The 12,591-nt window shown below is 33.2% G+C and overlaps 1 protein-coding gene across 1 annotated transcript; it reads left to right on the forward strand.

Annotated features, from left to right (window-relative positions):
* Positions 1-121: 121 nt before the first annotated feature.
* LOC128205169 (dnaJ homolog subfamily C member 27-like) lies at positions 122-7,936 on the forward strand. Its single transcript, XM_052906628.1, has 7 exons — positions 122-433; positions 2,682-2,764; positions 3,247-3,316; positions 4,282-4,446; positions 4,793-4,909; positions 5,131-5,291; positions 5,762-7,936. The coding sequence occupies exons 1-7, from the start codon at positions 365-367 to the stop codon at positions 5,892-5,894; spliced, it is 798 nt and encodes a 265-aa protein (XP_052762588.1). The 5' UTR covers positions 122-364; the 3' UTR covers positions 5,895-7,936.
* The last annotated feature ends 4,655 nt before the right edge of the window (positions 7,937-12,591 follow it).

Consider the following 12,591-nt stretch of genomic DNA (forward strand, 5'->3'; position numbering starts at 1 on the left):
GCAAAGGGGTGTAACCGGGGCCCGTGTAACCGCTGCGTAAAGTTCGGTTATATGTAACCGCTATTTGATAACGATAATCGAGTCGATTAAGAATATCCCCAGCGACTATGTAAACTTCCGGTTGTAGATGCCAGGCCTAAAACATAGCAAAATGTAGTTTCTGTCGGTTTTCTAAAGCATCTACCGATTCTTTTTTAACCTTTCTTAAAAAATAGTTATACCCATACATTATTGAATTCCCATGGATTTTTTTAAGGAAATTTCTTTCAGGAATTTGATTTTTAACTGTTTAAATCACACATTTTTATAGTTTTGAACTTGATTAAAATGAAAGAAGTGCATTTATGACTGTGTTTTGAATATAATGGACAAAAAGATGAAACGACCGCTACGAATAAAGATTATTAGCATGGGAAATGCTGAAGTTGGAAAGGTAAATCCTTCATGTACAAATTGTTTCATCGCCATTTTCATAATCATTATGGTCGGGATAGCTGCAATAACGCGCATTAAGGGAACTTTTTTTAACATTTAGATATTCATTTTGTTCCCTTACTGGCTGAGGTCACAAATCCTAACACTTTTGGAGTTTTTGTATAACTATCTTGGAGAGTTTTTGTTGTAGTAAGTTAAAATTTCGTATGATAAATTGATTTTGGTTAATGTGACAACATCTGTCAAAGTTCAGATTTACGATATATCATTTTTATGTAGAAAATCATTCATTTTACATACAGTTAATCACACTTAAACTTTTACTATGGAGGGCACAAATACTGAACTGGCAAATACTTGAAAAGCGAAAATACATGGTCATATATTACAATTATATTTAAAAAGTATGCTATATTGAATACATGTAAACACTAAGCTGCAAATTTATTCATTCTGCTGTTTTTCAAAACATGTGATTTAAATGTAAAGCGTTTCATTTTATAAATATCTTGAATGTAGCGGAACATAACTGCAAGGCCTCAAAGATGCACATGCGCCCTCTGATGTCATTCCACCATGTGCTACATTTTGATCTTTAAGTGTATTAGAACATTGAATGGCTTTTTAGAAAAATACTCAACACAACAAGATGAAACTTCACAAGTGTCACCAAGGCATGCCTCTGTATTGATCTAGGTCATCGCGAACACTGTAAACATACGCATGTTTTAACTTGCGTTTGGTATTTGTGCTCTGTTCGGAAATGTACCATCAGCCAGTAATGCCACAAAACGACTGATTCATACCAATGTAAAATATATTCTTTATCTTTAACTCCACAATATTTAATACGGCATTGTTAAATAAGAACACAAAAAAGTAACACATAAATTATTTTTAGCAAGTACTTTTCTCTTATTACACTTTGTGTTTCATTAAACACTCGATATTCTTAGTGCCGGGATATGTCATTCTTGGCAAGGAAAACAACAAGTTGGATATGGACGTGTAGAGTTGCCAAAACAAAAAAAGTAAAAAACTCTGAACCGGCTGTGCACACCTTTAAATTCATGAAACATAACCATCTGATCCCAATTGCCGCTTCTATTTCATAAAATGAGCTTTTAACCGTAGAAAACATTATCAATAACAAAATATATTTCAGTAAAGTGTTATCTAATATGCGTATATAAAATGGAAGAGGCAATTGAAATTAACTGGTTACGTTTCATGAACTAAAATGCGTGCTTTAAGCGTATATAAAATGGAAGAGCCAATTGGAATCAACTGGTAACATTTCATGAATTAAAATGTGTGCTTTCTACATGTTCAATCAGCATAATAACCAGGCAAAAAGTTGTTTTGTGTACTACCTTATCAAATTTTGTGACAGCTTTTTAAAAAAATTGTCAAGGTGGATTAAAAACATGACCTGCTGCCCATTCATGCAGACGAGTTGGAGTTTCTAATTGCCTGACAGCATTTTACTCCCCTGCCAGTGAGTGGGTTATTTCTAAGACTGGATATGACTGAGGATGAAATCACAGTACTCGTGAGAGTTTAAAATAATCTATATAGACATAAAAGGAAGTTTCCAATCCATGGGAAATAGCCTAGGTCCATGACCAAGCCAATCATAAAGTTTGTCATAAAAAAACAAAGACCTTCCTTAAACATGTCTTTATTGTTTAAAACTCATAACCGGAATATGCACAGACTTAAATCAGTCCGTCTTTTCTCGTCTTATATTAAATTTTGATGATTATTTTTTCCTGAAGAAACCTTTAGGTTCCATAATGTGTCTGATGTCATTATAAACTTCAAGTAGCTTCAGACATCTAAAAAATCAGGACCAATAGCGGCGTGTAAAATCACTGAACTATGACTATGGACTTCGAAAGTAGGGAAATATCAAACATTGTAGACTCCTGGCATCTAATTATATGAACTCACTCTAGGCCCACTGACTACTACTTCTACATGTCACTTTTACACATACTTTTTACAACAGCTAAATATCACTAGATCAACTGATTCAATAACAAAAGGTTATTTCGGTGATAGGTTTTTTACAAATTACTTCTCTGTGACTTGATCATAATTCAACTTATTAGAATCATGTTCCCATTGAACGATTGTTGGAAAAAATAGTCTATGATTGTTGCCTTTGGTCTGTATGTGCAATGGATATAAATCTGACTGAGATTTGTTCAAATATTATTTACTTCACATTTTTTGTTTTGCAGAGTTGCATCATCAAAAGGTATTGTGAAAAACGATTTGTCCACAAGTATCTAGCTACAATTGGAATTGACTATGGAGTTTCAAAGTAAGTATGATATATTTATCTATGTGATAAACATTGTAGAACAGTGCGTTATTTAAAACAGTTTGGGGATGATACTCGCCACCATTCCCTATGCTTCAGACAATTTCATGAGTGAAAATGATTCATTATGTAACAAACAACTCTCAAATTGAGTTTTTGTTTTGAAACCAAATGAAGGGAAAATAAATTTTAACAATTAAACCCACGCAGAAGGAAGAATTGATTAAGTTATATTAAAGAAACATACATACAGTATTTTTCATGCAATGTTTATATCTTATAGCATTAATGTGGATTTATCTTTATTTTTGTAATATAAAATCGTAATTCCTTAATTTGGTCAAAATAGTGGGGTTATAAATGCTGGTGCATTTTAGATGATGATATATGCTGGGATAACACAGTATAGATTTATATATAGTATGTGTAAGTAATACATTTTATCACAATCTAGAGGTTTTACTGTAGTTATTCTTTTTCAGGGTCACAATACAAAATAGAGATGTGAAAGTGAATATTTTTGACATGGCTGGGCATCCCATATTTTATGAGGTAGGTGTACACAATTTTGTTTTTATACCTTGAAAATTCAAATATATGGCAGTGGTCAAAATGAGCACAAGCCTGCGAGCCCAGAACTGGTCAAATGCTTTCAGCTTGCTCATAGTCTTGATTCTCTTGAATTCATATAGCAGTGCTTGTTGAACATTTTTTGTACCAAGCACTAGTGTAGAATGTGGGCTTGTTTATGCAAAAGTCTAATTTGATGACTAGTATGATGTAGTTGAACTGCTATAATACCTTTATTATGTTGCAATAACTTGAACATTTATGTTACCGGTTTTATGTGTTCAATTTAATATAAAACTGTGTCTTCTAATTTTGGTTCTAAGTCAATATTTATCAATCATATTTTGATACCTATTTAGTTAGTATTTATCAATCATATAGGGTTTTAGCAAAATAGTTCTGGAAGGGTGTTTATCCAGTCCTCTTTATTTTGCCATTCTGCCGTTAAAGAGACCAGCAAATGCACCCTTCTGCCTTCATAGAATTAAATGCTTAATACTGTCAAATATTTGTTTGTTTTGATTAAAACTTGTGCACAGTTGAAACCTAAAAGTGCTTCAATTAAACACTATTCCTACCATTTCTTTTCAAATTCATCATGTTAAAAATATTCAGTCAGATACATACATTGTGCATTTTTCCACCCTAGCACCCCATTCCTCTTGCAAAAGGGCACATTGTATGTATACATGTGATTGTGAATATTCCTCTTTCCGGTCCTTTTTCCTCACCCTGAAAAACTGGCTTATACGGCAATCACATTTTGTACATTACATTTCTTTGATGATAGCAACCATATTTTTTTCTCTCTTGTTTCAGCACATAAAACAATTTGTTTATTATTTACCTACATGTTAGGATGTACATTTCCTTATGCCCTCTTGTCAGTTTTAAAATAGTGTCATATAAATATGATCATATGTCACTGTACTTGTGCTTTTATGCAGGTAAGGAACGAGTTCTACAAGGACACACAGGGAGCTATCCTTGTGTACGATGTTGCTGATCGTGCCAGTTTTGAGTCCCTTGACCACTGGCTACTGGAGATGCAGAATGAGATTGGAAACCAGGCTGACCACGACAATGTCGTTATTTGTGTCTGCGCTAACAAGGTGAGCTACAAATCATATTCAATGGCATGGAAATCATGTTATTCTTGAAAGATTGGGTCCAATTTATTGCAATATGTTAATGTGAATATCATTTGGGGAGGACTTTCAAAAGCTTAAAAGCCAATTTTTGCTAATCGTCAGGATCATGTCAACATTAATAAGCCATAAGGCATGTACAGGTATAGCTTTTTACCATCTTATCAATTTATGGCTTTAAGGCCCTTATTGTTTCTGGTATTTGTACTTTACTTGAAGACGTCTTAAAACAAGAAGAATGTATCAGTCAGCAACTGATGAAAACATTATGAGTAAATAGAAACTAATTCACTGAAAACAATTTTAATAGACTGACAAAAAAAGACAAGTAGATGAGACAGAGGGTCGCCTGTGGGCTGACAGTCGAGGGTTCCAGTACTTCGAGACCTCGGCACTCAATGGGGATGGAGTTAATGAAATGTTTCAGGTACTGTACAACTGTTATGATTTACTCACTGAAAAAAATATTGAAGTGCATATTGTTTTGTTACTGAAGTAACCATATATCAAAAAAATTACTGTTACTTAATGATGTTAAACTATGTTATTCTGTGGTTTTAAGTAGAGGAGTGACCTGGCAGTTTTTCAAAATACATATCAATAACCATAAACTTGTTAATTGTACAGATGTCCCAATTCCATTCACAGGCATTATTCGAGGGTGTAGTGACAGCCATTGAAAACGGAGGGAAGCGAGTGCCGATCGTGACCCAGCTTGGCTACACTCGAGAACAGATAGACGCCATACAGAGGCTCAAGAATGCCAAGAGTGACTTTGACAGACTCGGGCTGAGGGAAGGGGCAAGCAAGTATGTAGCATGCTTGTTTTTATTGATTTTGTGAGACTGTGGTAACAGTTATTGTATTTAATTATATGTTCAGTCATGAGAGTGAATAAAGTAAAAAAAAATAGACTCAGGCTGAGGGAAGGGGCAAGCAAGTATGTAGCATGCTTGTTTTTATTGATTTTGTGAGACTGTGGTAACAGTTATTGTATTGAATTATATGTTCAGTAATGAGAGTGAATAAAGTAAAAAAAATAGTGATGAAATGTATGTAAAGCAATGATGAGTGATTGTAAATTAAGATTTTTTGTAAAATAGATATAATTAAATGCTGTGAAAATATATTATTACATTATATGTGTATTTCTAATTTGCACTGATTTTACATGATTGATTTCAATAATATTTTTTAAACTATTTTGTAATGTAGACAAACTCATGATTAACCAAAAGGATATTTGAGATTGTAATCAGCTGCAACATTCATTTTCTAGGGATGAGGTTAACAAAGCTTACAAACGTCTGGCTGTTCTGCTCCACCCGGATAAGAATGTTGCTCCTGGTAGTGAAGAAGCCTTCAAGATTTTGCTTGCCTCTCGTACAGCGCTGCTCAAACGATGCTCCTGATTAAACATAAGCCTTACATTTAAATCATCTTCTGAAAAACGCTGTGATAGTTGTATTTATTTATTTATACATATACATACATAAATGTATTTCTACAAATACATTTGTAAATTTTTTCTTAACGTTGAACGTAATTGTACTACAAAGTTAAAAAAATATGAAAAAGAAGATAACTATTTTACCTATAGATGACAACAAGTTTTTAATGTATTTAACAAACTAGAATATTTGCCTTCTAATAGGGGCAATGAAAAACTGTTTATTATTATTTTGAATTTAAGCTAGCGACCATATTTCATCATGACTTTTAGTGGGTATTTTTGTTGTCAGCCCCGTGAAATATAAAATTGTTATTGCATAATAGTTTACAAATGAAACATTAGCGTCGTAAATGAACAATTTAAGTTTTGTCTGCATGTAAATGTGTTCAACAGATGGCTTTGAATGAAAAAGATTTACAAAGTAACAACAACACCTTAGGTTGAAGGGATAACACTGTATACACAAATGATATCTGTGATGCATATCTGACAGTAGTATTAAGCAACTTGCCCCAATTACTCAAAAAATTCTTAAGTCCCTTTTAATGGGCTTAAGCTGATAAGCTAGTTTGGGTATATTTTGTGTAATACTTATGTCTTTAAGTCTTTTTAAACTTAATGAGTTATCTTTATGATATTCACAATAAGCAATTTTTATGTATCAAAATCAAATTACTTAAGTACCATATGTATTTTGGCTAAATGATATCAGCTACTTATGCCTGTTAAGCTGAAGAAGTTTCGAGAAATTGGGGACATGTTTCAATTGTATACTTAAATATTCATTACAAATATCATACAAATATTCATGGATTTGCATGTTGTGTTATTAAATGTTTTTTGTCTGATCTATATATACTTGCACATTATCATTATCATTACATGTGTTAACTTTGGATGTAATTTGATCTACAGCGTTTAATGATGTGTATGAATTTTGCATTATGGTGGTGAGTGGGCATCTGGTCAGTTGTCATACCACAGTGCTTTAGAACATGTCCTCATATTATCGCAACAGCAAGAGAAAATCAAAAAAATCTGAACAGATACTCTACATACAAATTTATGGATCCCTCTATCATTATGATATAATCACAAATCAATATGAACTATAATTAATTTGATCAAAATGTTTAATTGTCAAGTTATGTTAATTTAATAGTTGTAAAATGACATTGAGGCAAGTTCATTCAGTGACCACATATAATTTTGATATCTTGTGACCACATATAATTTTGATATCTTGTGACAACATATAATTTAGATATCTTGTGACTACATATAAATTTAATATATTGTGACCACATATAGTTTAGATATCTTGTGACCACATATAAATTTGATATCTTGTGACCACATATAATTTTGATATCTTGTGACCACATATAATTTTGGTATCATTGGCAAAGATGTTGCTTACAGATTACTATTATGTAAAGTAAATGACTGAAAATATATAAATTATTATGTTATTGGAGGTTGTATATTGTTCATAATTTCAACTGAAATTGCAAATGAAATAAATACATATAATACATTCATGTATTCACTGAAATAAAACACATCAAGAATATTACTTCATAGCATAATACACTGCCATTAGATGTGATTGCATTGTTTGTAACATTTCTAGAAAATGGATACAATTCAGTCATTAGAAACCTTAATAATACATGTATGTAACATTGTTTTTTATCAGATATTGTTTGTTTATGGTTGGTTATATCTTTAAAGTGATGTGTTTTATTGTTAAAATGTCTTTGCTTGTGTTTGAAAATTTGTGTTATGAACTATTTCTTAATTGTCAATATGTAGCGATAGAGGGGTCTGGGGGTATGATAATAACAACATGATATGGCATTAAATAATATGTTATTTAACAGGCAGGTTAGAATGCTTTAACTTACCTATGAGTACCGTCCATTGTTTTTATTTATTTAGGGTGTATATATTTATGCTACTGCAACATTGTAATTTATTTTAATAAAATATTTTTACACACACTGTAACTTATTTCTATGGAATCTATAATCATAAAATTTCAAAGCAGATTTATTTGTTAATATAAAAAGAGAAATAGACAAGGGATTGCAGGGGCTCGCTCATATTTTGGGGCAAAATACTAGTTTTCCCAGTAATGCATCTGAAAACATCCTTTTTTAGCTCCACTGGCCGAAGGCCATGGAGCTTATGTCGTCACAGATTGTCCGTCGTGAGTGCGTGCGTGCGTGCGTAAACTTTTTCTTTAAACGACATCTCCTCTGAAACTGATAAGCGGATTTTGACAAAACTTCACAGGAATGTTCCTTTGGTGGTCCTTTACCAAAATTGCTCAAATGGTTCCGGTCCATTACACAATATGGCCGCCAGAGCTAAAAATAGCAAAATCTTTAAACAACATCTCCTCTGAAACGGTTCGGCAGATTTTGATGAAACTTGACAGTAATGTTCCTTGGGTGGTCCTTTATTAAAATTGCTCAAATGGTTCTGGTCCATTGCACAATATGGCCGCCACAGCTAAAAATAGCAAAATCTTTAAACGACATCTCCTCTGAAACGGATAGGCAGATTTTGATGAAACTTGACAGAATTGTTCCTTGGGTGGTCCTTAACCAAAATTGCTCAAATGGTTCCGGTCCGCTGCACAACATGGCTGCCAGGGCAAAAAAATAGAAAAACCTTTAAAGAACATCTTCTCAGAAACCGATGATCAGATTTTGATGAAACTTAACAGAAATGTTCCTTGGATGGTCCTTTATCAAATTTGCTTCAATGGTTTCGGTCCACTGCACAAGATGGCCCCCAGAGGTAAAAATAGAAAAACCTTTAAACGACTTCTCCTCAGAAACCGATGATCGTATTGCAATGAAACTTGACAGAAATGTTACTTGGGTAGTCCTTAACCAAAATAGCCCAAACAGTTCTGGTCTGCTGCACAACATGGGCACCAGAGCTAAGAATAGAAAAAAACGTTAAACTACATCTTCTCAGAAACCGATTATCAGATTTTGATGAAACTTTACATAAATGTTCATCGGGATGCCCTTTAACCAAAATTGCCCAAATGGTTCCGGTCCGCTGCACAACATGGCTGCGAGAGTTAAAAATAGAAAAACCTTTAAGGACTTCTCGTCCGCAGTCTTCACGAAAAACATTTTAACCTACTAGCCAGTTGGACTAGCATAATGGCATATTTTACTAGTCCGAATGACAATCTAGTAGTCCGACTATTTTGCCACATTATAAAACTGTATGCTTGAGGTAAATACCTATTTCAATTGAGCAGCTTGCAGTTTGAGTAAACATTTCTTTATTATGATGCTCATGCAGTGATAGGGAGTGACATCCTTCTGTTGGGAATAGTGCTCCTTGTTTTTCAGAACCTATGGGTACTATGTAAAAACAAAAGGCATCTTGCTTGAATAGACTGTAATAATATCAACATGGTTAGAAAAGAAATGCCATGCTTTAATAGCTTTGATTACATTTTACTACTGAATTACCTCCCTTTAATAGAAAAAAAAATAATGTCTTAATTTTTCACGTATATCATCTTTAAATAATTTTTAAACAATAATAATTTATGAGTAAACATATAAGCATAAAGTTCTCACAAAAAGATCAATTTAAAAACCTTACATTTATACATAGGAAAGTATATATAGACTGAACATTAATTTTCGTTTAAGTGACATTCTGAAAGTTTATGAAACAGCTATTTTTAGTAACTTAAATGGCCGAAAAGTGTAAGTGAAACACCAAGTCGATTCTATCTCGTCAGTTCTTGTTCAGGTTAGATATTTGCTTCATAATCTATTCAGATTAAATGTTAACCGATGATCAGATTTTGATGAAACTTGACAGAAATGTTCCTTGGGTGGTCACTAACCAAAATTTGTTAAATGGTTCCAGTCCACTGCACACCATGGCTGCCAGAGCTAAAAAATAAAAAAACTTTATACGACTTGTCGTCGAACCCGATGACCTTTTTTCGATAAAACTTGACAGAAATGTTTGTTTGGTGCTCCTTTACTCAAATTGCCCAAATCATTTCGGTCCACTGCACAACATGGCAGCCAGAGCTATTAAAGTAAAAAAAAATATTTAAATAACTTCTCCTCAAAAATTGATGATTGTATTTCTATGAAACTTGACGAAAATGTTCGTTAGGTGGTCTTTGCTTGAACCTTTTGGCCAGTGCAGAAAAAAATACAACAGAAGTATCAAAAAGTATATTTTTATTAGGCCGGTAAAGTCAAGAAAAAAGAAATCCGACGCCTTTACCACTAGGTCACAAGGATATTTTTACCTTATAACAATACATTGATAACATCACGTGATCATGTAAAAAAAAACAATCACGCGACAACGAAATCGCTGAAAGCCGTTAGTAACGCTATTGAAAAGGGTGGTCTTAAACGACGATATTTGAGCATATATCAACATTTGCTGGAGGGTTATAGCTTTCAGTATCTCAGTTTTAACACCACTTATGATTTGCCACACTGTATTTCGTATTAAAAATGCATTTTACAAACCATGAGCGAGTCCCTTAGACAGTAATAGATAACACATTTTTTGTGTTATGGGATTTTAGGCGGGAAATATCGAGCCTGATATCCATTTCTTTTAAAGTGCACAGGTGCACTGAGTATTCGTGAACTGAACTATCCGAGACACGCCTGTGTGGTAGCCTATATTCACAACTAATGGAATCGCCTATCGGCCTCCAATACGTACCATGCTTAATTGTTAAAAACTGAACAGACATGACGTTATAATTTGATTTCCTGTCCTACTGAAAACACGTTCTAATGTGTTATAACTTTAACTTAGTATATCATTGTTTAAGAAGATAAATCAATGGAATATATGATCGAGTGTATTCATTTAAAGCAAGGACTACGTGCATGACTGACAAATTTTACTCGTAACAGATGCCTCGCCGTGCACGTATGTCGGTTGACCTTACTGTTGTTGGTGGATCAATAAATCCCAGCATTCAACCCTGACTTAAAACCGCTTTTTAATGTTAGTGATTCAGAAGTTTGAGTCGAGATCACGGTGCTGATATGCATCCCAAAGACAACATGTATTGAAAATTCGGCTTTTTCTCTTATTATGACAGACATACATACAGACAGACAGACAGACAGCATACAAATATGTAGAAAAAAAACACATAAAGACAAACTCAATAAATAATAAATGAGAAGGTGAACATGGCTTATAAATGTAATTAAGTATTGACATTGAGTAAGCTTGATCTTATTTTAAGATATTCTTTAACAAAGATATATAGTTTTATAAGTTCCGTGCTGTTAGTTGAACTGGATATATTTAAATACTGACGGCTTAACAAAATAGTATTTCTTTAAATATTTCCTTCTCAGAGCATCAGAATAAGAACAAATGCATATACATGTAAAGTGAAATTCATCTTCGATATCCAAAGAATTACAGCATTGTCAATATCTTTCAGCTCTAGGTATGTTATTTCTGGCATATCTACCAGTTTGAATACGAAGTGGATAAACAGATAGACGTTATCGACTTAAGTAAAATCTTTAAGTATAATCTACACTTGAAAGCTTCAATGAATATATCTACATCAATATTTAGAACATTATCAAAGGCATGGCTAACGCCTTAATCATCTAACATTTTTTTTTAACATTATAAACCCAATTGCGACAACCTTTAGTGTAATAATACACAGCTCGGTTATATACTGTTTCGATAATAATAAATTATTGGTAACAATATTGAACCAATGTTTTAATATATGTATGTATCTATGTAAATACAAAGGGTAACTGCCTAATTCCCCATATACACATGCATTGCAAGTATGAGTTCTAACTCTCAATAATATTTTACAAAATTTTAAGTTCGACTGACAGCCAATGGTTTCAAAACCTTTTAAAACTGACCAAACGGAATCCACTTGACGCGGCCTTGTGTTCACGGCCACCTTTACCATGGAGTTGTCACGTATACATGCAAAGTCGTTATAACTGCGGAGTTTCAACATGAAGTTGTTTACTAGTAACCATATCCTGGGAAGTTACCATTATCACTTGACAAAACTAATTTTAAATGAAAAGACGGTGAGCATTGGCTAGGTAAAATTTCTGAAGACCTGAATGGAATTTACCCAAAACAACACAAACCATAGTGGGCAGAACTGGCCCAACACAAAAGTTCGTGTGTACAGCTGGGCCACAGTGGCTTGATGACAAAGGCTCATTAAAGTCACAATAAATAATTTCAACTAGCCAAAATTATATTTTATACATACTTGAACATGTATATAATCAATATAATACATTGCTATAAACATAAAATGAGATTTGACAAAATTCAAAAATAACCTATACTGTATATGTAATATCATTTTTGCTCCCCCCCCCCCCCCCCGTCGGAAAAGTGTTGTGTAAGAAGCGATTTCCTGCATTCTGGAGTATATGTGGAGGAATTAAATGCATAAAAATGTAAAAATGTTACATAAAGATATAACATTTCAACAGTTTAAGTGCTATAACTTTTGATACAGTTGAAGTTTATTCTAGACGGTTTACATAAATTTAGACAAAAAAAATGTGCATTTCGAAGAAATTTAGTGTCACAATCATACGAGGCTTTGTTACCAATAC

Source organism: Mya arenaria, chromosome 10 (genome assembly GCF_026914265.1).
Source record: "Mya arenaria isolate MELC-2E11 chromosome 10, ASM2691426v1".
NCBI lineage: Eukaryota > Metazoa > Mollusca > Bivalvia > Myida > Myidae > Mya > Mya arenaria.